At 48.2% G+C, this 27,748-nt stretch overlaps 10 protein-coding genes across 10 annotated transcripts; 4 read left to right on the top strand and 6 right to left on the bottom strand.

Moving 5' to 3' along the window:
* Window positions 1-125: 125 nt before the first annotated feature.
* Window positions 126-838, bottom strand: EYB26_000982 (uncharacterized protein; the record flags this gene model as incomplete). Its single annotated transcript, XM_054260295.1, has 4 exons — window positions 126-422; window positions 494-568; window positions 655-693; window positions 806-838. 4 exons carry the CDS (start codon window positions 836-838, stop codon window positions 126-128), a joined length of 444 nt encoding a protein of 147 aa, XP_054116270.1.
* Window positions 839-1,772: 934 nt separating this feature from the next.
* On the top strand, window positions 1,773-2,249 carry EYB26_000981 (uncharacterized protein; the record flags this gene model as incomplete). Its single annotated transcript, XM_054260294.1, has 2 exons — window positions 1,773-1,806; window positions 1,903-2,249. The coding sequence occupies 2 exons, from the start codon at window positions 1,773-1,775 to the stop codon at window positions 2,247-2,249; spliced, it is 381 nt and encodes a 126-aa protein (XP_054116269.1).
* A 3,161-nt stretch (window positions 2,250-5,410) lies between these two features.
* EYB26_000980 (uncharacterized protein) lies at window positions 5,411-7,324 on the top strand (the record flags this gene model as incomplete). Its single annotated transcript, XM_054260293.1, has 1 exon — window positions 5,411-7,324. One exon carries the CDS (start codon window positions 5,411-5,413, stop codon window positions 7,322-7,324), a length of 1,914 nt encoding a protein of 637 aa, XP_054116268.1.
* Window positions 7,325-8,013: 689 nt separating this feature from the next.
* Window positions 8,014-8,931, bottom strand: EYB26_000979 (uncharacterized protein; the record flags this gene model as incomplete). The annotated part of the gene is made up of 2 exons (XM_054260292.1): window positions 8,014-8,498; window positions 8,550-8,931. The coding sequence occupies 2 exons, from the start codon at window positions 8,929-8,931 to the stop codon at window positions 8,014-8,016; spliced, it is 867 nt and encodes a 288-aa protein (XP_054116267.1).
* Window positions 8,932-9,870: 939 nt separating this feature from the next.
* On the top strand, window positions 9,871-11,214 carry EYB26_000978 (uncharacterized protein; the record flags this gene model as incomplete). The annotated part of the gene is made up of 3 exons (XM_054260291.1): window positions 9,871-11,011; window positions 11,068-11,118; window positions 11,177-11,214. 3 exons carry the CDS (start codon window positions 9,871-9,873, stop codon window positions 11,212-11,214), a joined length of 1,230 nt encoding a protein of 409 aa, XP_054116266.1.
* Window positions 11,215-11,549: 335 nt separating this feature from the next.
* EYB26_000977 (uncharacterized protein) lies at window positions 11,550-12,447 on the bottom strand (the record flags this gene model as incomplete). Its single annotated transcript, XM_054260290.1, has 2 exons — window positions 11,550-12,263; window positions 12,322-12,447. 2 exons carry the CDS (start codon window positions 12,445-12,447, stop codon window positions 11,550-11,552), a joined length of 840 nt encoding a protein of 279 aa, XP_054116265.1.
* Window positions 12,448-13,298: 851 nt separating this feature from the next.
* Window positions 13,299-14,113, top strand: EYB26_000976 (uncharacterized protein; the record flags this gene model as incomplete). The annotated part of the gene is made up of 2 exons (XM_054260289.1): window positions 13,299-13,644; window positions 13,737-14,113. The coding sequence occupies 2 exons, from the start codon at window positions 13,299-13,301 to the stop codon at window positions 14,111-14,113; spliced, it is 723 nt and encodes a 240-aa protein (XP_054116264.1).
* A 188-nt stretch (window positions 14,114-14,301) lies between these two features.
* On the bottom strand, window positions 14,302-16,722 carry EYB26_000975 (uncharacterized protein; the record flags this gene model as incomplete). The annotated part of the gene is made up of 1 exon (XM_054260288.1): window positions 14,302-16,722. The coding sequence occupies one exon, from the start codon at window positions 16,720-16,722 to the stop codon at window positions 14,302-14,304; it is 2,421 nt and encodes an 806-aa protein (XP_054116263.1).
* Window positions 16,723-17,397: 675 nt separating this feature from the next.
* On the bottom strand, window positions 17,398-20,227 carry EYB26_000974 (uncharacterized protein; the record flags this gene model as incomplete). Its single annotated transcript, XM_054260287.1, has 9 exons — window positions 17,398-18,205; window positions 18,257-18,429; window positions 18,481-18,684; window positions 18,741-19,035; window positions 19,084-19,457; window positions 19,518-19,664; window positions 19,722-19,832; window positions 19,890-20,027; window positions 20,105-20,227. The coding sequence occupies 9 exons, from the start codon at window positions 20,225-20,227 to the stop codon at window positions 17,398-17,400; spliced, it is 2,373 nt and encodes a 790-aa protein (XP_054116262.1).
* A 2,254-nt stretch (window positions 20,228-22,481) lies between these two features.
* Window positions 22,482-26,077, bottom strand: EYB26_000973 (uncharacterized protein; the record flags this gene model as incomplete). Its single annotated transcript, XM_054260286.1, has 5 exons — window positions 22,482-22,675; window positions 22,734-25,109; window positions 25,167-25,437; window positions 25,494-25,686; window positions 25,911-26,077. The coding sequence occupies 5 exons, from the start codon at window positions 26,075-26,077 to the stop codon at window positions 22,482-22,484; spliced, it is 3,201 nt and encodes a 1,066-aa protein (XP_054116261.1).
* Between the last annotated feature and the right edge of the window lie 1,671 nt (window positions 26,078-27,748).

Here is a 27,748-nt window from a genome sequence, read left to right as displayed (position 1 = left end):
TCGTTCCTCTTCCTATGCCTTTCAAATTCCACAATTTCCGTGGCGTGTTTTCTTTTTCAATCCCACAATTTTTCTTCACCTCTTCCGTCTCGTAAAACATACCCCTTTTTCTGTTTCTTGGGCACTTAACCCATCGCAAACCAAGTCACGCTAACAACAACATCCAACCCCCTCTCCTCACCACCGGGGTATTTGAATGTCCACATACCATCCCGATTTACATCCCAGTAAGCACCGGAAGCCGAGTGCATACCGCGCTTGCCGATTTCGCCAGAACTGCCAGCAGCGGCTTTGTCAATGACGCCTTGTTGGACGATGGTGCTGTTTACGGTGAAGCGGTAAGGTGGTGTTGCGGGAGAAGTAGTGGTGGATGATTGTTGATCGGGGGTTGTGGCTACGATGAGAGCTTTGAGGACGGAGTTCTGTTGTGTGTATGCGTTAATGTTTCTGTTTTGCGGAATCCGTTTGAGGACAAATGTCTTGGCAGACGTACGATGATGCTGGAATTCCAGGCTGCGACCTGGGTGTGGTCATATCCGGATGCCTTTGAGAGAGCTCCGTCGCATGCCTGTTGATTGAGCACCGTTAGCTGAGGGTTTCAATCGCATTTTTCGTGAAGAACAAAGCAGCTTATGAGGACTGAAACAAACAAACCTCGGTCGCGATTTTCGAGAGCTCTGAAGGAGGAAGAGGCTGCATAAAGCAATTCAATATTAGTAGTCAGTCGCGCTCAAAACAAAGCCGAGCAGAAGCATCAACTCTCAAGCTCTTGCTCTACCCAAACAAACGCGTGGCGCGAACATACGAAGGATGAAGTGGGTGTAGGCTCGACTGCCATTTTGCAATATTCTCGGTTTGTTTAAGGTTGGGAAAAGGGTTGAAGGCGAATGCGCAAATGTCTGTTGAATGATCAGTATGCTGTACGAACGATTCGACAAACTGTATCGACGTGAACAATGGATGTATTGCGGGGGGCTGTACGGAGTAGCGTGAGCCGCGCAGAAGGAAGAGGAGGATGAAAAACAGATGACGACCAAAGCGCTTCGTCCGTGCGGAGGTTTCAAATGATGATGTAGCGCTGCCTACCTTGGATTGATGGTTGTTAAGGTATTGGGCTGGCGAGAGGCTGTGTGTATGGGTGTGGTGTAGAGGAGAAGCCTGGACAATTGCTGTCTACTGTCTCGTGTTGTACCGAACAAGCCAATTCACGACGTAGTTAGTTGTGCTAGTGTAGTCAATAGTCATAACAATAATAATAAGAATTGCAGTGGCAGCTTATCTCCATCGTCATTCGTCCGTGCCTCCAACCGACCTCGGACGCAACACCGTCTTGACCGTTTCAGGTATAGTGCAGCCTGAGAGTCGGAGTTAATGGCCTACCCTGGCTAATCTCGGGGAACTCTATACCGTATACAGTATGGCTTACGGATTATCTGTTTTGCCGGCTCCCGGCTGCATTATTCCAATAACGACTGGGCTTCGAGGCACGTGAATGGCCGGAAGGGTCTTTTCCTGCTAGGAGCGGGGCTACGTAATTCTCTGGAAACCAAGTTCCAACTTCGCTTTGACCTTGTATACCCTTGACCTCTTCGACGATCGATGGGTTTGCATTGCTTCGTGATACGTATTCATTGTTCATTGTTATTCATACCGTTAACATTGATATAAGGTTGGCCTTTTTCTGACTCTCGATCTCAATTGGGACTTTGGCTTTGGACAACGCTGATAAGAGTGGCCAGCAGCAAACTTAAACCGCTCAAAACACCTCCACCATGTCGACACAACCTCTTCTCCAGACAGTCCCAGGTTCGTTCTTCCTTCAATTGCTGCCAATTGCAATTACAACAATCATTGCTTTGCGCCAATGGCACTGGCATTTGTCTCACAACTAACGACGCACAGGCAAGCGAATTGCCCTCCCAACCCGTGTTGAGCCCAAAGTTTTCTTCGCCAACGAGCGAACATTCCTCTCATGGCTCAACTTCACCGTCATCCTCGGCGGTCTCGCTATCGGCCTCCTCAACTTTGGTGATCGCGTCGGCCGCATCTCCGCCGGTCTGTTCACCATCATCGCTATGGCAGCCATGATTTATGCACTATTCACGTTCCACTGGCGAGCCCAGAGTATACGGAAACGTGGACAGAGCGGGTTCGACGACCGCTTCGGTCCTTCGTTGCTTGCAATTGCATTGTTAGCGGCTGTTATCGTCAACTTTGTGCTCAGGATTCGTGAGACGAATAAGGCCTAGTCGTTGGAATTGGACTGGGGATTGGACATTATATATTGGATGTAAATGTGAGTGTGTACAAACAGTCAAAGGTCAAGGTCAGAGACGGTGTACAAAATTCGAGACGGCGTTATTTTGTTCCATCTTAATTGTCATTTTTTTGCGCGCTATTTTTTATTTTTTTGGACTGCATGTTATGGTTGTTTATATCATTTATATAGGTGACGTTGTTTGTGGGTAGTTATAGGTTTATATAGCACAGATAAATAGAAATACAGTCACATGATGAGTACTCATAGGTTTTAACCAGACTTACAGAGTGCATGTTTTGATACTTGATGGGTGAAATGTTTCAAGGACTGACTGTTGCATGATTGGACCGCTTTTAGTATTGCTTTGGTTGAGTGAATCTGGTTTCAGCGTGGCTTGACTCGTGTTATCAAATAACTGATAAGATTAAGTGGTTAGATATATGCCCTGCAGGCATGAACAATGAGACTGCGCTTACCTAAGGTAAAGTATCCTGATTGCTCTGTATACACTTTATGTTGAGTGCTTATCTAGAGATAAGATGCTCTAATTCAACAACATTGAACAGTGTATAGTTATATGTATATGTAGACACATGTCATTTTAAACACTATAGGCTAAATTAACTAAGCTACTCTGTACGACATAGTTACCTTAAGTTAGTTGGTTGGTTGGTTGGTTGGTTAACTAAGTTATGAGTGGTTTTGTTAAGTAATCAATAGCCATAGTTACTCTAGACTCAGTAGACTGGTCGTGTGCACACTATAGACCAGGATGATAAATACTCTGTACTCATAGTTGAGTTGGATAATATGTCATGTATCAGATTCGTCATCTTGCGGGATCTGTAACACCAATCATGGGCGACGGTCGTGTGGGATGGGGACCATACTAGAGTAGCGTGAACCTGAACCAGGCAACAGGATTCCCAGTCATGAATATATATATACATATCCGATCCACTCACACCTCGCGGCGTCCCAAGTTTGTTTGGTTTCTTGTATCATGTCCGTACAGACAAATACTCCGAACACTGCATACTCTGTATACCTTGACTCATGAACTGGCTTCCCTCTAGCAGCAACATAGTCATGCTCAGACGGACTGATGTACCACAGTAGAGTAAATAGTAAGTAAACATATCCCAAACAGGAATGGCGTGATATGGCAAGTCTGAGTGATAGACTGATAGTAGCCGATGATGACGCCCAGTGCTCCACCGGCTGAGATCTGAGACGTGCATTGGACCCATTCAACTAGCGCTAGAATTGAGCCTTGCATCATATCGTAAATGGACTCCGTACATCATTCGATGTCGCACGATACCACATAATACGCTACAGCGTACTCCGTATATGCGCTCGATATCGCGCTTGCGCAATATTTTGTGTTGTTTATTTTTCACTTTCAGTTACATGCATTGTTGGCAACCTGGCTGTCAATGAAAACAGTAGTGAAAGGGCAGCCAATGAAAAGCCGGCGATACGCTGGTCATTGCGTTATCGACTCTCCGGAACGCGCCAATACGGTACGCGCGGAAGATTCTGAGGCAAAAATGGCCAACCAATCGCGGCGCGCGACTCCAAAGGCCGCGGCTGAGGCAGTGGGGCGACATCTGCACTAGTTGGTCCACTAAGCCTGAATGTGGTAATAGCAGAGTTCTAAATACGATGCAATACAATTGGCATACACTGAATACGCCGCATTCCTTTGGTTCTGCATTAGTGACCGCCGCTGACTGGCGTATTTCTTTGTATGTGGACTGTCGACTCTACCAATACCTGTATCCCTTTCTGGAGATGGACATGGAGATTATCATTTGAGTTTTTGCCTGTCTTGTCGTCACACCTTGTGTTTCTGTTTGTCTGGCCCCAATGATAGCTGGCGATGGATCGATCCTTCAGCCTTTAACTGGCTAAACTTAACATGTAACAGTTGGCCTTCCTCTTAGTTACATGATAGACAATGATTCATAACTAATTAACTCTTACTCTGGATAATACTCTCGGCCTTTTATCTTTGTTCCTCTTTGTGCCTACAGAGTAGTATATCCTCCGCTTGCCTTTCTTTGCTTTCTTTAGAGTTCACATAACTCCGAACACTTCTCATTCAGGATTCCAGAGTGCATTCTTGGGATTCGCTGTATAATATTATATCTACACTAGTAACTAAACAACAATAATCTATGTAGTGTATGTATCACATCTTAGTATGTATTCAAATTTCAGAGTCTCAGACAGACACTCCGAGTGGGCCGTGGCAATTGACTAGTGTTTATTGTCAGGCCCACAGTCTGATTAAGCACGTAGTCTATTCCAGAACATACTAAATAGTACGGAGTACCCTGGGCCAGGCCAAGCCAACGCCAACGGACGAAAGCCTGGCCGGGCTCCTCCTTCCCCAACTCAAGTCTCAGCGCCTTCCCTGGACCGTCCTGCGTCCGTGCTTCTTGCTTCCCCTTACTTTCTTCTTTCTCTCCTTCCTTCCCTTCCGTTGCAACAAACTTCCTTCCTCTCTCATACTCCCTTCTCTTCTCCTGCATTATTCTCATATCCTCCTCATTTTATCATCGCCACCACGAAGATTGTCCCAGGCTGGACGTTTTCATTAACCACACCAGCCAACTACCTACCACCTCTCACATCCCTCTACTTCGCCTTCAGTCGCTTACCTTGCTACCACCGAACATCTACGATTCCGTGGCGTCCCGGCGCTGAACCACGCAGGATACATCCCAACACAGGTCTTCTTCCCACCCGTCGTCGCATGTGAAGCAACTTTTCGTTTGCCTCGCCTGCTCCGTTTGTACTATATTTTCTGGTCGTTCAACGGTCGCGTTTGTTTAATATTCTACTATTTCCAACATCAACCGAATTTAATCCTTTCAAAGTGTTTACTGGAGTGCTGGTCGCTGCCGCCCAACTGTGCAACAGTCAGCCTAATACCTTAACCTCGCAGATTCTCCATCAGTCTCGACATAGATCAGCGTCGACGCTGACTAAACCTGATGGGTCATTTAGCCACTTACACCAATACAACATAAATTCTAAATCCTTTTGCAAGCGATACATCCACAGATGGCGTTGTCGCATGGCGTCTTCCGCTTGCTACCGTGGACCTCGAGCTTGGGGGTTAATAAGATAGCGCCCGATATGCTAGTCAGCACAGCACCGCACAAGTCGCCCGTCATGGGGAGCGCGCCTCTTCAGTTGCTCAAACGGAAGCGAAGCGATAGTCACGAGATATTTACCGTTATTGACGAGCCTCTGGCGAAACGTTTACAATCGTCTAATCAACCTCTCACCGAACTTAATGGGAGCAATAATGCGAACCTGCCAACTCCACCAAGTCAGGATGAAGCCAACCTAGACTCAACACAATCCGCTCCTACAAAGACAAACGTCGCATCAAAGTCTACTACGACGCACAGTGCTATCCACGAGCAAGAGAATCCGTCCAAACGTGCCAGTCTCCCTCCGAAACCCGCGAATATAGATATAAATGTCTTGCGTCAGTCGTTGGATGCTCAGCTAAGTTTGGAGGTTCTTTTGAAGCATAACGAGCTTCGTCTCATCGACCAGGAGATTGCAAAGTGCCAGGTGGCGTTGGAACAACTTCGTCGATGTGCAGAAATGCCCTATCCAGGATCGAGTGTTGACGGCATTTCGCAATCTGTTAGTGATGGCTCAGGGTTTGCGGTACCTTACTCAGGAACGGGTCCGCCACCCGCCTCTCCTGCGCCTTGGGGTGTGGCGGATGGTCCTTATTCTCGACATTATGCGAAGTGGTTGTTGCCTGATCCTCGATTCGATGGCGGCGAATCGCCCGACTTGCCGCCTCCCAACGCCGCATCTTCGGAATCACGCTATACTCGTGGAACATTCACCGAGAATGGTTATGTGGCAGGAAAATCGCGGGCTCAGCGTGGCAGTATAAGCACCAGGCTGCAGTCACTACCAAATGGATATCCTGTAGTTAAGGAGAAAGCCGGTCCGATGGTCATTAAGCGCAAGAGCGATAACAAACAGGTCAAACTGGTTTGCCTTGATTGCCGACGTTTCGATTTCTCCAGCACTCAAGGGTTCATCAACCACTGTCGTATAGCACACAGCCGTACTTTTGCCAGTCACGATGCCGCAGCCGAGGCGTGTGGAGAGCCGGTAGATGTCGATGAGGCCGGAGCTGTTATCGGTGGTACTGCACCAAGTGAACCACCGATCATTGCCAATCCTGGGTCTGTGCATCCTCTGATCCGAACGGCGCATGCCATCGAGAAGACCCTCCCGTTGTGCAACGAGATGCCTTCAAAGGCAGCAAAACCAAAGAAGAAGGGTCACGCGACTCCCTCGTCGCCTTTCAAAGCCTCACCTGCCACACCTCATCTTTCTTCTATGTTAGCCGGCCTTGGCTCGAAGCTAAACCTAGATCAAATTGTTGGCGATGCTAAGACGACAGTTGATCTGAGCGAGTTCATGTCGGAAGGCGAGTCCGAGGACGAGGAGACTTCTGAACCACAAGTTGGTACAGGGGCAAGGTTACCTGCCCGCACAACCATGCCACAGGCTGCCAGTCAACGACCAACTAGTAGCAAGCGACATGAGGTGTCTTTGTCTCAGGGCTTAGAAATCTCCACGCCTACCAAAATGTCCGCGCAGTATCAGACTTTCTTGCCAGGTGTGCTACCATTAGAAGAGTCAGGTGCTACAGATTTGATTCACATGGATGACAACCTCAGTCCCGTCACGGTAGAATCACATCAGGCGCCTAGTCTGGTCAGCGACAATGAGGACGATGAATTTGAAGCAGCTTCAGATTCGGACAGCTTCAGCTCCAGATCCTCAGACGATGGCCACGATGACGAGGATGATGACGATGACATTGAGGTTGAGGACGACGAAGCTTCAACGACGTCTACGAAGACCCCGCATGAAGTGACTAGCTTCAGGCGGAGTCAAGGTAAGAAGCGCGACCGTGTTCTTCCACCTGCAATTGTCTCGTTGAATCCCGGCGGTAAACGTCAGAATTCAAAGTCCAAGAAAGCCAGCAACCAGAAGAAGGGCGATTAATTCTCCCTATTCCTGTCGCCTGTGGTCTTTTACGGTTGAGAGGCCTTTTTACTTCTTTTCTAATATATACTTGATTGAGATCATCTCCTTTCTTCATATTGTGTTACTCCCCTTATGTTTTGATAAATTGTTATAATTTCTTCCCTCTTCTTATGACCTCATTACATGGAGCGGGAGTCTATGGGACCGGTTTTGGGCAATGGTCCTTGTCTTCTAGCTGGACTGAGGCCAGCTTTTCTTGATTGTCAAGAACTGGAACATGACATGGTGTTAGGACAGCCGCGTTCCTAATGCTACTTCTGTCTTTTGTTGGTATGAATGATGTTACGATAGGTCATGTGATAAACAATACAACATTCAAAAATCAGTCATCTCTACGTAGTTGATCATAAATCGATCAATCTATGATTTCAATTCATTTATGGATATTAGCTCGTCGTAATACTCTTCGTCATTCTCATCTATGGACGTAAACGAAATCGCCAAAAATCAAATCTATATATACATGAAGCACGCTGAATTCTAATAGTCTTCCCCGCCAAAATGAATTCAAATGCATATAAACCATCACATGACTCTAGAGAGCTACCAAATCAAGTCAAACGGTTCCCCCATCGAAACCTCTTACTAGAATTAACATCACCCTCCGTTCCCCCAGAACCCACACTCTGCTCCTCCTGGCGCGCATTCTATGCCTTGAGTTGTTTCCTCGCATTCCGTCCCCCACAGCAAGCACAACAACACAACGCAATCTGAATAATAAACCCGAGTAATGTCAACGCCGACGCAATCCACATAAACGCCAACATCTGTGTGCCCAGATAGGCTTGGATGTTTAGGTCTGCGGTGTTGTTCATAAACACGTTTTTGAAGATTACGAACATAACTGTTGCGACTACGGAGGCGACGATGGCGAATAGTGCGATTAGAAACGTCAAAATGGCCATGGGTAGAGCCCGGAAGAGGATGAATGTTGGTCGACGGTGGGGACGCACGACTTCGTTGACGTGTTGATCGGCAGAAATGGATTGTGGAGGTCGATTGGATGTTGCGAAGGGGACGATGAAGATGGCGACGAAACTGAGGACTGTGGCTGTGATGAAGAAGCCGAACATCCAGTGGGATGCGACGCGGGCGATTTTGAGTGCGTCGGTAACTTCAGTGGGGAGGGCAACTGAGATGATTAGTATTTCGAATCATATTTCAGGGGAGGAGTGAGACGCACTGGTTGCACCGGCCAAAAGCTCGTTCAGGATAATTGATACTGGATCAAACCAGTACAAGGCTTTCGGGTCCGAACAACCCGTGATACCGCTGTCATATCCCTCACAAAAACCCCAGAGTCCGACTTGATAGAAATCATGAAGACCAATAGAACGAGCGATACTGTTGATAAAAACCGAGTTCGGTATTGACTGTGGGATGATGTTTGCTGTGTTGAGTTTGAGGAAATATGTTTCGCGAAGTACGGGTTTGTTGGAGATGTTTCCGATCACGACCAACAGGAGAAAGACCCAGGCGAGGAGGTAGACGAGCGAGCGGACTAATCGGTGGCAGACGATGGTTGAGTGTCGTCTTGAGATCTGGTTGTTTTTCTTGGACGCCATGTTCCCTGCCTGTCCTTGTAGTGATTGGCAAATGACGATAGCATCACCGGAGTTGATTGTCCGAGTACGAGGCAGTATAAAAGAGGATGATGCCTCAGTCGAGAATTGGCAAGAATGGACGAAAGAAAGAGGGAAAGAAAGACAGTCTAGATAAAAGACAAAAGAGGTCTGTCTCTGTGGTCTAGACAATGACGGCTGAGGCAGTGGTGGTAGTATCGGCAGCCTGACAGTTGGCTCACTAGGCAAGGTGCGAATAACGAGTGATCATATCCAAAACGAGCCAACAGCGGTCACAACGATTGTGATCATCCCAACAAGAGGTCAGTGATGGGAAGCTGAGGGAATATTTACCGTGTCTGCTAGAAGGACTAGTGGCGGGTGTGGCTTGCGATCAGCAGCCGCTAAAGAGGCTAGGCGTGGCTAGGCGTGGTTAGGCGTGATCAGGGGCACGTCTAGGGGCAGATCTAGGGGCAGATCTAGGGGCTGATCAGGGCGCTCGTGCGGTGGATCATTGGCTTAGCAGGCCCACCGATGACGTCCAGGCGACCCGTCCGGAGGGCATCGGCAGTCTCATCTTGCGTATGTCCGTATGACAAAAACACTGGCCAGTCTCGCCACGTCAGCTGCTCCTTGTCATTCTTGTAGAAATTCGTCAGCCAAGAGCGTATTCGTAGTATAACTAAAGTCATTATTGAATCTTTAGTTATACGCTGGCGCATGACATAGTCTGGTGATTGGTTCTGTACAATGTGTAGTTGCAACCAATCACATCTCCACAGATAATAAGGTGTTGTATCGGACCTGACCCAGCAGAGTGTCTCCCACGGTTCCTGCTTAGATTCATCTATCTATCCTACCCCTTTCGATCAACACTTTGTCAACCGGCTCTCCGCCGACTGCCACTGTGACAGCGACTAGGACTTCTACTACGACTGCAAAATGCCCTCGCTATGGATGGCAGTGGCCCTGCTTACAGGTGCCCTGGTGCAGTCAACCACAGCAGCATCTTCCTCATCTTCGACCTTGAGCTCTGCTTCAGATACAGACAGTGCTGGCATTGTAACCCTCTCGGGAACTGTTGATCCCCTCAGCATCGATGGAGCGACGGGATCAGTGACATATCCCTCAGTCACAACGACAATCACCTTGTCCACCGATTCTAGCACCATCTCAGGCACAGTGACGAGGAATACAACTGATGTAACCACCACCACCGTGCTCGTGGGCAGCCAGGCAGCAACCATTCTAGCACCCAATGCTACTGCCTCGATCAACAGTACTACAGCAACGGGGACAGCTACAACCGCGCCGCTACCTACAAACACGCAACCATGCAACGGCTACGTCGAGTTTTGCGCACGCAATTACTCGAATATCACTTACGTCGCTGCACACAACAGCCCCTTCAACAGGCAGGGCAATATCGCCTCGAACCAACAATACCCGGTAACTACCCAACTCAACGACGGAATCCGCATGTTGCAATTCCAAGTCCACCTCCAGAACGGATCCTTATATCTCTGCCATACGTCCTGCGACCTCCTCAATGTCGGTACACTGCAAGACTATCTGACAACCGTCACCAAGTGGCTAAACAACAACCCTTACGAAGTGATTACCATCTTAATGGGGAACTACGACCTTATAGGCGTGGGGAACTTTACAGACCCCATCGTCAATTCTGGACTGTCGAAATATGCGTATCAACCACCCAAGATTCCCATGGGACTGGATGATTGGCCTATGTTGTCAGAGTTGATTCTCACGCAGAAGCGAGCTATAATCTTCATGGACTACAACGCGAATCAAACTGAAGTTCCGTATATATTGGATGAGTTTACGCAAATGTGGGAGACGCCATTTTCTCCGACGGATCCAAATTTTCCGTGTACGGTGCAGAGACCGCCGAATCTGTCGACAGAGAGGGCTAAATCGATAATGTATATGGCTAACCATAACTTGAACGTGGAGATCTCGTTTTCGGGACTGGATATCCTGATCCCCAACACGGCTGTCTTGAATGAGACGAACGGCGTGTTTGGATACCGCAGTTTGGGGTTGATGGCTAATAACTGCACCGGTGAGTTCCTTTTCCTTCCCACTAGAGCGAGTTATAATACTGACATGTTATTATAGCAACCTGGGGCAGACCTCCAAACTTCCTGCTAGTTGACTACTATAATAACGGTAATTTTCCGGGATCAGTATTTCAGGTGGCTGCTGAAATGAACAATGTGACTTATAGTGGTCATTGTTGTCGATCGATGGCTTCGGGGGCTTTGAGGCTAGAGATTCCAGGCCACTGGATGTTTGCCATGGCCGTCAGTGCTTTTCTTTTCATTTGATTTGCCAAGTAACTTGGGACATTTCTTCGGCGGCTTTTGCTTTAAAAGAGAGTCCTAGCATAGAATCATGGCGTTGCTGTATACACATCAGGTAGTTAATGAACATAAGACATTAATTGATAATGACATAACATTCCATTCGGCATTTGATACATTAATTAGTCTATTAGAGCACTCTCCATTACTACATAGTCTATCTCACTGTATCAATCTTCAGCCACCACCATCATCTATCCCCCTTCTTCAACTGTCTCCAACTTTTGACACAACTGATCAAGCGTCATTTCTCCCAGTCGCCTCAGTCAAAGTAGGCTCCTTGTCGCTTTCAACTACCGGATTCCGCGCTTCACTAAACGCCAAATTCAACTTCTTATAATCCCACTTTCGCGTCATAACCACAAACAACCCACACACCACCGGGCCCAGGAGAACATCCAACACGCCAAAGAAGACGAATCCACCGGTAACATGGATCACATTCCCGCCATCACTCAACCCAAACGCAATGGGGTACAGGAGCCACAACGCATTCACAAACAGCGACAGGGTCATGTAATCGCGCGCTATGCCCAGGCGAGCAGCTGCCTCGCGGCTTTCGTTGAGCGTACTCATTGCTAGGATTATGTATGCAAATGTGCCGAATGCGAAAAACCCCCATTTATAGTTTGTAGTCACGAGGGCAGAGACAAGGTAGGTCAGAACCCAGAACCAGGCGCAGAATATGTTGAGGATGATAGTCGTCCAGGATATACCGGACAACAGACCTAACACTAGAGCAAGGGACGGGAAAGAGACGGTCCAGTTGATGTACCTTGCATAGAAGATTTGTCGAGTGGTGTTGTATGTGGCGTCCTGTAGTACGATCCAGCCTAGATCAGAGGCTTGGGCGAAGTAGGTTACTGAGCCGACGAGGAGGGACATGGTGAGGAGGTAGTGGAAGACGCGGTCACTTTCGGGGGTTGTGAAGCAGGGAATTAATGTTACAAACTGTCCAACAACTTAATTTTATGTTTTTTTTTATTTGGGTAGGAAGGGAAGAAGGTACGAAGGCGATAATGTAGATTGTGGTGACGGCCCAGAGCCAGTCTGAGCCGTGCTGGGAGAGGGCTTCTGCTACGCCGATGGGTGGGTTGACGTTTAGAGCGTCGTTGCCTCGGGTAAGAAGATCCATTTGTAGTCTTCAGAGAGTGTTGGGCACAAAAGACAAGACTTAAAGAGAGTAGGTAGTTAAGGGGGGAAGAAATTTGATATCTGAATGTATTGCTCTGGATTGCATTGCATTGACCGCATCCATGAAAAGAATGCAAAGAGGTATATATAGACTCTCGTTTTCAAGAAGTAGATAGTTTCTCACGATTTATAAGAAATGACACCATCCGTGTATTTCTTGATCATCCGCTTATTTTTTGATCCTCCGATGTTCGTTGACCCTCCGGGCTGCCCTGTCCTGCCCCTGAAGCTGCTCCTGGTGCAGAAGTTTTGCACATCATCGCAGCGGATTTGATGACAATTGTAACGAATTCCCAGCGAAAAGCTCAGGCAGACAAATTCCAACACACTGAATAGTAAATTCAGTTATATGGACTTTGTAAGTCTTCTTGTTGGTTGATGGGTCTGACTTTGTAGTTGGGGAGGCCACAACGACTGAGCAGGCCGTCAATCCGGCGGCCATTGGCCATGGGTAACTTTCAATCAGTCGCCATGACGAATCTCAACTAACATATATACATGGTCAAGAGTGTGACATGCTTAGAAAGGTAGTTGATGAGTTGATGGTGGTTGGAGGCTGATTGATCATTGTATGTATCAGTAAAGGCAAGCTAGACCGAAGTAGTAAGCGGACCCACAGGTCCCTCAATCTTCAATCTGTCAGCCAAAACCACCTTGACTTGACGGTCTTGACCACGACAATATCGTCGCGCTACGACAAGGGAGTGTTAATCAGCCGACCACCAAATACCGCCGAGTACTCACCAACCAATTGAGGAAACCAACCCATATCCTCGCCTCAAAACAGCCAAAATGGTCGACATCCTACCCCTCTCCTCCTTCCCATCGTACATGAACCTCCTCCCCGCCGTCCAAACCTGCAACATCACCAACCTGCCCGAAAACTACTTTCTCAAATACTACCTCTACCACGCTCTAACATGGCCTCAACTCAGCTTCGTGGCCGTCGTGCGATCGCGAAACTCCAAGAACGGCACCCGGGAGGTTGACTATGATTACCCGAAAGTGGTGGGATATGTACTTGCGAAAATGGAGGAGGAGCCGTCGGATGGTGTTGCGCATGGTCATATTACGAGTTTGAGTGTGATGAGGACGCATAGACGACTGGGTATTGCGGAGAGGTTGATGAGGATGAGTCGTATGTCTCCCCTCTCCTGCTTTTTTTTCCCCTTCTTTTTTCCCTCTTTTTTTTTTTTGGAGATACACACATACTAATGGTTATGGGTATAGAACGAGCAATGGCCGAATCCCACCGTGCACATTACGTCTCTCTACATGTGCGAGTCTCCAACACAGCCGCCCTACATTTATACAGAGACACCCTGGGTTTCGAAGTGGAGAAGGTCGAGAGCAAATACTACGCCGACGACGAGGATGCATATGCCATGCGTCACGATCTTACGCCGCTATGGCTCGATTGGTCTGAAGATACAACCGAGGAGCAGAAGACATCTGCTGAAGGTGGGGATGAGAATGCTGATGAGGGTGAGGCTGTGGGTGATCTTGGAGCAAAAGAGAAGGAGAAGGAGAAGAAGATTCGGGTCAAGGTTGGGAGGGGCTTGGGGGTCGGAGATTTGGTGGAGAGGAATGAGGCAGCGGGTCGATGATTTTTCCTCTCTTTCTTTTCGGTCAGCCAGGCATCTTTTAAAAGCGAGTTCTCTTCTTGTGGATTATTTGTGCTAGCTTTATAGATTATGGGCGTGGATAGATGATTGATGATATCACGCTTATATTTCGCTAGTAGAGACATTACGATATTTGTTCTATCAAACGCTCAATGAACTCCACGAACTCCTCAAATCCTTCTCTCAATCGTTGTCCCATCCAACTCCGCTATATACGTCTCAGGGGCTTCACTTGTGCCTCTCTCCTGACTAGGGGTCTCTCTTGTTCTAGTTCCAGTCTCAGTCCCAGCCGCTTGTTGCTCTACTGCATCATCATCCTCAACGACAGTTTGCCTTGTTTCCACCCTAGCAGTTCCCGTCTGCAAACTCGCCGACGACGAAGAATAAAGCCCCGAAAATGTAGTCGTCGCATGTTTTTGTTTCGATAACTTCTTCGTCGGTTTCCGTTGCTGTTTTTCACGCTCCTTGTACGATTTTTGAATCTCCTTGATGCGCTCTTTGTTCGCCTTTTGGATTTCTTTTACTCGTTGGCGTTGCGCTTCGGTCCAAGCCTTTGCTGCTTCGTGCGGATTTACCGGTGCTGCAGTAGCAGTGGCTGGTGCAGTTGATATGCTTGTTGTTGAAGATGTGATTGATGGAGATGGTGGTGGAATGCTCGCCACACTAGCAACCTGATGAATAGGCTCGCTAATCGTGCGATCCAATGATTCTGGCAGACCCATGTAATTCGCCTTGTACGAATTGGCATTTGTATCCGACACCGTCCTATCAGGCATACCACGAGAGCGCTGTGGCTCCGCGTGCAGCGATTGCTCAGACATAAAAGAGCTACTAGGTCGCAACCGCTGCCTCTTTTTCATTTCCTTTCTGACTTTCTGCAAATCACGAACTTCCCGTTTTGCGCGACGCTCGATCTCATTGAACTTCTCCCGCAAAAGTTTTGATTCTCTCTTCATTGCAACCCGTCGCCGCTCCCTGTTGGCCACTTCTTCGGGAGATTCCCATCGACCCCAGGGCTGGACATGGTGCGACCTGAAGCGACTGCTGTACCGGGACTTTTTCATGGTTTCGAGTTGGCTGCGGAGTGATACTGCGGCGTCGTAGAGTTCGTGGTGGTGGTACTCATCTAGAGTTGAGAGTTGTGCGCGGATAGACTCGAGATCGTCTGGCTCTAGATCCGAGACTGACGAGACAGTATCGATAGACAAGATGGATGAGATTGATGTATCAGAGGCATTGGATTGTCGTCGGGAGCGTGGCTGTTGCTGTCTGATTAGATTATTATTATACGTGAAATCGTATGTTGATTGATCGTATGAATGATCAGTCGGCGTTGGACTAAGACGCGGATGGACGACACATTTCCCCATGTTAGATGCCCAATTGGCGATGCGGTCTCCAGCCTGTTCGATCCTCTGTCCCTTTGATATTGCCATGGCTTCTATTTGTCTTGCGCGCGCTAATGTGTCTTGCTCTACCCTCCTACTATACATTTCTACCTGCCGCGAACGTGCCATGGCACTCTCTTCCATCGCTCGACCGTATTCTTGCGCCTGATTACTGATCTTGGCTGCGTATTGCTGTGCTATTGAAGTCATCTGCGCAGCCCAAGTTACAGGATGTGACCTCCGGGAAGCAGATTGCTGATAACTCTCGGGGAATGCCATTCGAGCCTGATTTATTCCTTGGCCGATGAAGCCACCAGGTACGGTGACGGGAGAGAACCCGGTCCCGGCACTCGAGGTCTGTGGCGATCCATATGGCCAGCTATTCTGGGGAACCGGTCTTCGCTTGATAGTCTGTTGGGTAGGTTGGTCTCTAGATACTGGAATCGGCGCATTCGTGGAGTCGTAACGGCCAGGTCCACGAGCGCGAGAAACATTAGTTGCCTGTGGATAACAATTCGGACATAGGGATGAGGACGGTCCTTCCTCTAAATCTGCCACATATGTCCATGTTATGTGGACTCCACGAGCTGCGAAGAAGTTATCGTTCCATTCCGTACTCACTTCCTTGATACGAGTTGATCGCTGGTCATCAGTCTCTTGAGCACGATCCTTTCGATCTCGCTCGATCTCAGCTCGTATCTGCCGATGAAGTCTGTTCGACGAGGCGGCTGGGTTGAGATGAGAGGGAAATAAGAAGTTCAGAAATGTGTCCCAGTCATGTTGATTGATTTCGCTGGATCGGGGGTTCCAGCAGCGTGGTCTGCGGGGGAAATCCTTGCTATGACTGCGGGCGTAGATTGTCATGTGGTGGATGAGAAGTTCTCGTTTGATGTCTCCGGTTACTGATACAGGCTGGGATCGTTCAGAGAAGTAGCCCGCTGCAGATGCGAAATGAGCAGGGACTCCAGTGCGTGTTGGAGCGGAATGTTCCGATAATAGCCCGGAGTCTGCGATTGAAGTCTCTGGTGTCTCTGTCGTTTGAGCAACGGATGGAGATGATGGTAATGGCGACTGGATACTTAGAGAAGAAAGACTGGCCTCCGAAGGATCCTCGTCATGTCCATCATCGACCGGTTCCTGCAATCGCATAGGGTCAACTGCAGAGTAAGGTGGAGGAGCATCATTCGGATAATCGTAATTCATTTTGTTTTGGTAAATTGGATTTTTAAATTGCAAATGCCAAAATCACATCAACCGAAACTCAGTTGAGCACTTTTTAAAGGACGAAGTTGTATTCCTGATGCCTTAACTACTGCACAGCCGAATCGCTGTCAATGGCTTGGCAGCACTGCAGACACTGCTGTAGCGATCGTCCGGGGGAGGGGGCTGTACTTCACGTCGATGTCTAAGCCAGTTGATTGCTCTGATTCATTGAGTGGATGAATTTGCGATGACTGTTGACAATTAATGTTGAATGTTGGAGCCTATGAAGCGTTTATTTATTTGTGACGCGGTCGGCTTAGCCCGTTTCCCTCAGCCTCAGCCCTAAACGTTCGAGGATTAGTGCTTGGGTAGTTACCTATTCGTATGCGTACCTAACTGCCAGAAAGACCTGATTTGCCAGACCGTACCGAGAAATCATCTAGCCAATTAAACAGCACACGTACGTGACATAAGAACTCATTATTGATCTATCTAGAGGCAGATCGAGCGGTGTGTTTTTGAAACCTCTAGCAGATACAGTCTGCTGAGGGTCCAGTGAATGATAGAACATAACTTAGGATGTATTGATCAGGTAAGTGGATGTATTCTAACTTCTAAGTCCATAAGAATATATATATACGATGAAAAACATTAGACGACAGAACCCTGCTCCCATTACCACGCATCCCCCCAACCATCTTCTTCACCTTCATCTTTGGGCGTCGTATCAATAACCTTCGCAGGTTTAGCAGATGGCCGTGACGATGCTGACCGTGAGGCAGGCGCCGAACGAACGGGGACTGTCTGTTTCGCCGCGCTTGCTTTGGTACTATTTAATCCCTTTGGCAACGGTTTCTTAGTCTTTGCTTTCGACTGTGCTGCCAGCCAACCTGCGAAGTCTGGTTCACCGCCGTCGTCGTAGGGTACTGCTGAAACAGATGTAGTAGCGGGTGATGTTGGAGCTGGACTGCTGCCAGCATCGAAGAATTGCTCCTCGTCAGCCTGTGTAGCTGTTTGGTCACCTTGGTCCCAGGCATCGGCGCCCCAGTCATCGTCATCCAGTGGTTCTAGAGTTTCTATTGTTGTTTGCGCGGCTGTCTCTGAAGCTGCTCGTACTAATGCAGGAGCTTCAACATGTAATCTCGAAGCTATATTTTTCACTGGCCCGGCCATGGAAGGAGTCGTTGTAGGCTGGGGTACGGAAGACGGTCGGGCTAATTCAGTAACGGTGGGTGCGCCATTGGCGCTGGTAGGCTCTATTTCGCCCTTTGCGGCGGTTAATTTGTTGGTAAACGAAGAGATGGCCCATCCGGCCCATGAAGTGTCGTTGGAAGTTCCAATACGCGCGGTGTTAGGATTGTTCGATGCAGCCGGATCAACAGCATTTGGTGGTGGTATTACTGTGTCAGCCATGGTACTGCCATGTTTCCGCACACGCTGCAAGTATAAATCGAAGGTTTTGTTTGCTTGGTCTCGAACAAGCCTGTTGACACTAGTTAGTTAACATTCGTTGTAGACCTCGCTTGATGCTTACTTTTCTTTATCGAGTAATGCAGGACATAGGGCTGGCATGATTTTACTGGCGCAGTCGTCCTCTGAAAACGAATCTATCGTTGCTCCAAAAGCAAGTAATCCCGCATTTCGTGCATGTACGAAAGGATCACGCACTGAGCGCGAGAATGCTGCTATGAGCACCTTTGATCTTGTCTATACTGTAATTAGTACGATGTATACGTGAAGCGAGGAAACAGAACTTACACCTGGCGAAAGGTTCTTTGCAATCTTTCCAAGACAGATTGTTGTGTTTGTTCGGATACCAGGCTGCTCATCGTTTGCTGTACGGGCCAAAAATCGAAGCAACTCGCCATTAATCACCCTGTCGGATAGCTTTCCAATAACCGTCAAAACTGCCTTGACAGTTTGCTCTCGAACAACAGGTGCAACATCGGTAAATCCAGAAGTCTACATATCATATATGAGTACTCTTAATCACAAATAGACACATAGGCTGTGCTTACCATTTGCGGAAAGATTTTGTCAGTGACCAGCTTCTGTGGTAGACGATCAATCATCAGGGGCAGATTGTCCAGCAAGCTAACCCTAATAGCACGATCGGGATTCGCAAACAATCGAACAATGACGGGAGTCAGCCGCGATGAATATTCGTCGTCTGTGAGTTTGGTTCCTATTTTGACCACGGCAGTGAGGGCTTTAGGGCCACCGCCGCCAAACTCTACTGATTTCAAGAGCTCTGGCAGAATCTTCATCTTGAAGAAATCTTCGGGGAAGTCTTCAGATATGGCGTCCAGTTCACTGTACATGTTAGTGGCATAGTCATAAGGCTTGAGAATGTGCACTCACTTGAGGAACTCTTCTCGTTCCTCATCATTCTTCAGACCCAAACTTTCAATATCGTCGGTCAACCGAATCAAAGGCGTCTCGAAAAACCCACCAATCTTCTTCCCCTGTTCAACAAAATTGGCAGCACTCAGTCGCAATTTAGGGTTGGCAGCGCTTAATCTTCGATAACTTTGGTGCATGCTCGGCGGTATATTGGTGGTCTTTCCGACTTGATCCGGGCCTGTGAAGCTGCCATTAAAGACTTCGTATACTAATATTCCTAATCCGTATGAGTCCACTGCAGCCAGCGGATTCCGCTTGATAATCTCCCATCCTCCTTTATTAATTTCGGGTGGAGCGTAGCGCGCAGAGTCGGGTACAAGACTGCCATATGTCTGCCACGAGATGGACATGTCAGCATTCTTTCAAAAACAGCCGTGTCTCGTCCAACGTACATAGATGACTGCATCATCGTCGTTCATGGAGCTCAATACATCGAATCCTCCTAGCCTCCACTCTCCACTTTCACTTGTGTATATAGAAGATACTCGAATAGCGCCGTGCACGGAAGAAGCGTCTGCGTTGATGAATTTGAGTGTCGACTATCCGAAAACAACTCGTTAGAACAAGGGACTTCGCAACTGCATCGGTAAACTCACAGCTACAGTATATAGTCCCCATTTCACCGTCTCCTCACTAAGACTCTTGCGCTTCACTGCCCAGGAAAGAGGCGTCACTCTTTCAGTAACGATATAGATATGCGATTCCGTCTAAACTATTGTAAGTTTTGCGTATCCTCTTCAGTCGCTTATCTCAAGTGCTCTTACTTCGATCGTATCCAAAACTCGTAATACACCGGGATGTCTCAATATCCGGAACTTGCGCATCGCATTTTTGGCGAGAGGAAGGCGGGATTTGTTTGCGTTGACGTCAAAGGTGAAGACGCTGCAATTGGAGCCATCGTCCTGTTATTTTTGCGCATGATTAGTCTTGAGCCTTGGTAAGACAAGAACGTAGAGAGAAATAGAGAGACTGAGCGCACCCGCTTTGTCGCATTGTGTAGTGTCCATGACGACTCATTTGAATCAACCCGGTCTCCGAGCGAAAAAGGGAGAGAACTCCCTTTCGAAATCGCCGAGGCGACGGCAGATTTGAGAAAGTCCATAATAAATAGCGGTACTGGGATTCGCCCGTGTGTTGTAGTCGGCGATCGAGAGATGGTCGAAGAATATCAGGGGACGGAGCAGACGGCACGTATCAGTGCTCCCATACTGTCGCGATGATGCCTAGCTCGCTTTTACTTGTCAGTTGGCTGTGTCGCAGAGACTAACAATAACTCCCAATTAGGCTGCAATGATTGTCGCGTCAACCAGGCTTACTACAGAGTAAAGACAAAGTAGTAAGATGCCCCTCGACGTAGCTCGCAAATAAGTTATGTATGCTTATCGCCGATTGGGCCTAGCGCCTGTTATCGTGGAGCCTAGAAGCCAGTTCTCCATTTATCCTTCATTTAGGGATTAGCTTTATTTTGCCCTCAGATCAGTCTTCAGATCCACCTTCATCTTCTCTTTGGTATCCTCGGTCTTTTATCAATCAGCAACTATTGCCTCGATTTGTTCTATTCGCCCATACAGCTTGATGTAGCTGCTACTATAGGTAAGTCCGTCAGATATCCATACTTTCCAGCAACAGTCCATCTCCGCCTCCAATGATGCGAACTTGGTAAAAGGTCAGATCATCATACCTACCTTCAACAAACCAGAGGAGCAGGAAAAGAAGAAGAACATCATACCTCGAAGGGGCTATTCCCAGGCAACGAGGAAAGCAAACAAACAGACACAACGCAGCAGGACGCAGGAAAATACCACCGGTATGCAACGTGGATAGATTCGAGTACTTTGCTCTCATCTCCCATGAAACCTGCTTGAATCTTGCTTTCGCACGTATGCACAACAAGTTCACTCGTCCAAGGCCTCTTGCGAGGTTGCGGCACCCTGCCGCATTTTGGGGTTTGTTTACCCACTTCTTTTCCATGAGGGCTTTTCCATTTCCCTTGAAAAGGGAAATGGAAGAACAAATCAATGGCTCCGGCAGACATACCCTGCTTCTTCGACCCTGGTCCTCCCTCTTGCTGCGCATGTTTTACCTTGTCTTGCTCGACGCCCTGATCTGTGAGGATGGCACCGCGAGATTATGATTGTACCTTTCTCTTTTTTTGCTCTCTGGATTGGAAGTGGTATGAGACATGATGTTTCAAATTATAAACTGAAAAGACCTGAGGAGTCGAGAGAGACTGAGATTCATTCATGACATTTCAATTCCATGATCATTGGTATAACATGCTAACTTGTTTTGCCAGATTTTGCATTTCTTGCAAGAAGAGGCTAGTAAATTTGTGAAGTAAATTGAGTGCCTATCTCCCCTAGAGCACGATGAAGTTCAAAATCTATTGAGATTCCCTCTATCAGAATGAAAGAGGCACTTAACGAACATTTGAAACAGAGAAAAGGAGAAACGGGGGCAAGGATTCCAGCTCGAGTGGCAAACTGTACAATACTCACAAATACCTAAGTTACTGGTAGCAAATGATGAAATATCAAGATGTAGCCTGATTTTCAAGGCAAGCCTTGTATGATAATATGCCCTTTTCTCCTTCTAGTCAAAAAGGGACACATCGAATTAAGCTTCGTGATTCCGTTCACTATTTCAGATCTGAGTAAGCTAGGTATCTTATAATAGAATATGTCTTACAGCATCTCTATGATATTGTTATCTAAAATTTGTTATGTTACGGTATATAGGTATATTGATGGTGTTCTGCACGGTGCATACGAGTTTAATCCTTTACAACTGATCGGAGCGCTAAGTAATAGATCTTTTCTTGAGCTATATTGAATGAAGAGAATACCTCCTAAGTAGACAGAAACTAGCTGGCTCCAACTAGGCTGCTTGATTACAGCCAGTACAAATGTGTTCGATATGGATGCTAGATTAATCGAATACAATCCGTAGTTTCAACCTCCCAGTCCACCGCCACCGTCACCGCCCATATGAATAAGGGAGCTCGACCGGCCTTGACAACCCTCTCTGCAAGATGGGCAGCACGAATCACCCACAGACACAGCTGGCATCACTGGTGATCCATAGCTGCATCTAAAGTATACCTTGATAGCATTGAAGCCATAAGCAAACCATCAAAATGATCTGAGAGCATCCAAGGATAGACATTTGAACTTGTTTATACCATAGGCAAGCATCGTCAAAATGATATCGGGTGCCTCCAGGAACAAACATTTGGATTTGCTTATACCATAGCACATACCATCATAACGATACTGAGGACCTCCCGGGATAGACATGCGATGAGTCCAGAGACCTGCCACATGTTTCAGTAAATAGTGCATAACAGGCCGGTGTTCTCATTTGCTATCATCCGAGGCTTCTGCGGTATTCGTGGTTGCGGCCGGTGGTTGTTGACCTTGCATATGAGGAGGCGGGGGGGCCATCGGGCTATAATTATTTGCAGGACCTCGGTGTTGATGATGTGGATATTGTTGTGAGGGGAGGGAACCGGAATTATATTGTGGCTGTTGTGGATATCCGCGGTGGGGGGCTTCGCCAGGCGGTGTTAGCTGAATCATCCAACAGGATTGACTGAGGCTAAAACCTACCATGACCACCAGGCTGTTGTGGTGCGTACACTGGTCCCTGCTGGCCTTGGTTCATGTACATCACAGGCTGTGGTGGTTGACCTGGCTGCGAGCCCTGATGCATCATCATTGGAGCGCCTCGACTAGGACTTGGATATCCGCTGTGAGGTTGAGGAGGGGGTCCACCGTGTTGCGGATATGCATAGGACGGGTTCGGGGAATACATTTGCATTTGAGGGTTGTAATGCCCATTCATTCCCTGTGGAACACCCATGTATGGACCACTGGACGGTTGCTGAACCATCATAGGTGCACCCATTCCATTTTGAGGATTGATAAATTGAGGTCCACCGGGATATTGGCGCATATGACCGGGTTGTTGGCCGCCTTGGTTCATGTAGAACTGTGGTACGGGTTGGCCGTAAGCCAATTGAGCGTGTGGGCCCATAGGCGAAGGATAGGCATGCTGGAGTCTCGGTGATGGGAACATGTGAGACGTCGACGCAGATAATTGCATGCGATGGGGGTCATCGAAGTGAGAGCCTGGATGCTGTTGAAGATGAGGAGGTCCGTGAAGAGGACCACCCGTACCATGAAGATTTGGCGTGTTTTGTTGAGTATTGAACGGGTGTTGTGGAGGGTGTGGCATGTGTGAGCTTGACGCAGATCGGCTTTGAGGCGAAATCGATGGAGGCGTACTCTTGAACATGTCTTTGTACGTCTTCTCCTCGTTCCCAGGAGCGACATCCCAGGTTGGTGCAGTTCTATATGGTGGTGGAATTCCACCATTGAATGTGAAGTCTTTGTCCTTTTGCTCTGCCCCTTCTTTCTTCAAGCGCTCAATAGGGGAGCACTGATTCTTGAGAGACGGCCGCTCAACCGCTGGCAAGGGCTTCTTATTTCCGAAAAATGCTGACGGTGTGCTGGTACGAGAGACTGAGCGTCCACGTGAGCTCAACTGTGGACTAGCGGTAGCTCCAGTGCTACCAGCTCCGCCTGGCGTAAATGTGCTTGCAGCCGGATTGGGTTTGAACTCCATGGCCTGAACATTGAATTTGGTGGACGTAGGAGTCTGCAGTTGTGACTTGACCAAGTTGTCTCCTGAGGGGCCTGAAGGGGGAATTCGAGAATCATGGATGGGCAGAGGCGCAGGAACTGTTCCAAGAGCGTTTTTCTGCTGGCGGAAGTTGTCTGCTAGGCGTGTGCTGAGGTTTCCTCGACCGCTATGGAAAGTCTGCGGTTGCACTCTACCGCCCATTCCAAAGTGAGGCCCTTGAGGAGGGTATGGCTGTCGTCCACGGTGGTGAGTCTGGCGATCAGCTGGTGCAGATGGAGGAATGCTTGCCGGCCCAGCTTCCGAACGAGGTGCCGTGGTACGAGGAGTCGTGCTGGCGGGCTTCTGCTCTGTCACAGGTGCAGCTGGCGGTGGAACTGTTTTGGAAGCTGCCTTTTCATTCGCCTGACGCTGTGCCCGCTCAATGATTTCCTCCTGTTTGCTTGGATCCTTTGCAAGTATGGGCACAAGATCCTTGGGGACAGGGGTAGCGAGTTTGAAATTCTGTGAGAATTTCATGAGCTCATTGAGCTTGATAGTACGATCATGGGAAGCTTGGTTGCGTCGACGTTCCTGCATCCTCATCTTCTCATTGTTCGCAAACTGTCGGAAATGGTCCAAGACCTCTGTTTCCACATTCGATGTCGCATTTTCGGCAGCTCCAGGACGTTTAAGTGGTGCGGTCGCTGTTGTTGGTGTTGGTGTCTTCTGATCAGAGGGAGTCCCGTGAGTCGTAACAGGCGCAGTGTTTTGCTTCTCAAGAGTTATAGTAGGCACGGCTGCCTGCTTTGATGGAGTGGAGACTTCTGATGCTGCCTCCGGTTTAGCTAGTTGAGCGGATATAATGGCGGGGTCGGTTGCTGCAGCAGATATAGCGGCTGGTTGTTGAGCAACTTGTTGTCGTCGAGCTGGTGGGGTATATTTATTCGGCTGTCCCGTCTGCAAGGGTAGATAGTTTGCATCACGACGAACTCCACTGTATCTCTCCTCCTCATCTTGACCTTCGCCTTCAAGTGCATGGCCACGTTCTTCCCTCAAATGCGGGTTGTCCGTTGCGGTACCTTCAATCTCTCGAGCTATCCGAGCAGCTTCAGCTTGTTTCTTCTTGTACAATGGATCGTTACGATTGATTTGAGTGGTGTAAATATTCTCGTCATAACTGGTTGTGGCTCCAAAGAGACGTGCATTGGCTTCGAATTGATCCCAGCCAGTCGCTCCCGAACCTTCCAAAGACATGTCCACGTTGGGGTCGGTAGCGCTGGGTTCCCAGCGTTGTAGATTTCTTTCGCGCATGGTAAGACTTCCGGAGATATCCGTGTCAGTGCGAAACCCAGTGTGAGGTCCTAGCAACGGTCAACTGTCAGCGTGTTTCAGAGTTACGAGAGCATGTTTAACCTTACCATTCGTATCCTTAGCAACCACCTCAGCGGTAGTCACATTATTCACGACGATATCAGTGATTTCATCGACCTTGAATTTCATGCTATGATCTGGAGTCGTTCCAACAAAAGGAGTCGTGGTATCGCTCAACCCATTGGCATGAGTTTCCGTTGAAATCACACGTTGCACCATCTTGAGCAATACGGAGGTGTTATTTGTGTCAAGAGCGGATGACGAGAATATACCACTGTATTTCTCACCGTTCTTAGTAGTAATGGTTGCCGAGAGACCCTAGTTGTCTGTTAGCAATGCAAATTAATCACAGCGAGCGTATTTGAATGACATACGATAAAGCTTGTCATCAACAACACAAGTCGATCGTGAGCATTGTGATCAGAGGTGTTGGTAGTATCTTTCGGCGAAGTAGGTTTTGGTGATGGAGTGGATTTCGTTGGAGCGTGGTTGCCGTTTGGCTGGGAGGAGGCTTTCTGAGTGATTGGATTTATACCTTGAGTCCATGCTTTCTGGGAGCTAGACCGTCTATGACAGGGTTAGTCATTGCAATATATCAATTAGGTAAAACAGTCACAATATCAGATGCGGAAACAAATAAAGAGTCAACAGGGAAAAAATTGGAGGAAGAGGTTGAGATGATCAGGTCCACTAATTCTTGTGTCGCGCTGTGACCGAAAGCTTCCCGTCTACAGCACGAGCTATATCACCCCAGTGTGCAGTCTGACAAGGATTCAACGATCATCACGTACCTCTGAGCGCCATCACCAGGGCTTGCGGACTGTCGTCGATTGGCATCGGCACCCTTGAAGCTTGCGTTTGTTCGTAGGGGCTGGCGGGCACCGTTGTTCTGTGAAGGGTTCAAGTTATTGCCAGAAGCCCGATTGGCAGCCGGCACGGAGTTGGCGGTTGAAGCCATTGAAGAAGCTCGTTTCTGCGAAGACAAGCTTCGGGCGTGGAAAATTTAATATTTTCCCACGTCGCCAAAGCTAGGGTAGACGGTAGGGAGATGGAAGGACGGAAGGAGGCCACAACACATGCACACACCGCCCGCACGGTGGGAATGAGGCTGCCTCTTTTTTTCTCGGTTGGGAGGGTGGGCAGAGACCGTACTTGTGTGTCGAAGTACGTGGCGGCAGCAAGCCCTTCAAGCCAGGTGGAAAGGATAAAAAAAGGGAAAATGAAATGCAGAGTTGCAGAAAGAAAGGGGAAGAAGGGTAATTAGCTGGGCGGGTGAGCTCAGATGGAGACAAAACAGCAGCAGATGTCAAAGGAGAGAGTGAGAGAGGGTGTGCTTTTTGGCTTTTTGGGGATCCCAAGTGAGAGAGCGGAGCGACTCCGAATGGGGCTTAGCTCTGTTTTACCGGAAGCCACTGCTTAGTGTCAGATGGGGCCCACCACTTTCTCTGTGACATACTACTAAGTACTAACACAGCAGAATACATAGTATGGGGATATTCAATAATTGATTGGCTGCTATTGCGACTGAGGTATGGACCACCATCACCGACTAGCAATTGATCGGTCTGTATAGGACTGAGGGGGTGCCTGTCGGTCCAATCGATCGGAGTCGGATCTGATTGTGTGGTTCCATTGAAATCCATCACAAACGTGACACCAAACGAGCGCTTATTGTTCCTCTTCTCTGCCTCGTTATCACAGAGTCTAGTCGGAGAAGTTGGTATTCTATGTACGCCCATATCAACTGAATGTTAATTGGCCGTTCGACTCGGGGTAGTCTGGATTAGTGATTGAATCCTTGCATTCCATATGTGTGTTTATAACGGAGACCACCACTCTATCTAACTACGTTAAGTACGTAGTGGATAACTTAGCTTTCACTTGATGTACTGCAACTCCGTAGATATCCACCAGTGAATATCTACTACTCTGTAGTAAGTAGTAAGCCTGGGATATCTGATAGGCCACCGCAATTTGATTCACTCAGGTTGTCGTTCCACCTGCTCTTTAATGTTGAAAGATATCCGCCTCCATACCTCACTTCGTTAAAAGCGTAGGCATGTTTTATTCAAGTTTCTCAGGAAAACTTCGAACCCACATAAATGATCCAAACAAAAGGACCTAGGACCTATGTAGGTACATATTCATGCGGATTAGCCATCTGACGAAGAGATCCACCAATCACCAGGACTGAACGACCTTGACACAGGCCCCGTTGAGGCTTGTACGAGCAGCATGAAACAAGTGGAGAGCCTCCTCCCATAAGGGCTTGGGATTTGGCCCAGAGAGACAGATGAGTAAATGTTCGAATGAAACGATGCTATACAGAGTAATCTGTGCATACTAACACTGTAGTAACTTCGTAGCATGTTTAATGCCAGTCGAATAATATTAATGGATTGTTTGGCGGGGACTCGCTCGGAATAGTCCCCAGCCCGTCAAACCCGTGACCCACACCTTCCCGCCCGACAGAAAGAAGCCCAGCCTCTTGCCAGGGGGGCCACAAGAGCAACAAGTTAACAACACCTCGAGAGAGAGAACTTGGACCACCGCTCTCCAGACCCGATGGCCCTCTAGCAAATTTATTCGTCTCCAGACCACAGCCAGGCTGTTTTAACTGGCACCACCG

This window comes from Talaromyces marneffei, chromosome 1 (assembly GCF_009556855.1).
Source record: "Talaromyces marneffei chromosome 1, complete sequence".
Taxonomy (NCBI): Eukaryota; Fungi; Ascomycota; class Eurotiomycetes; order Eurotiales; family Trichocomaceae; genus Talaromyces; species Talaromyces marneffei.
This window is presented reverse-complemented; position numbering and strand designations above follow the sequence as displayed.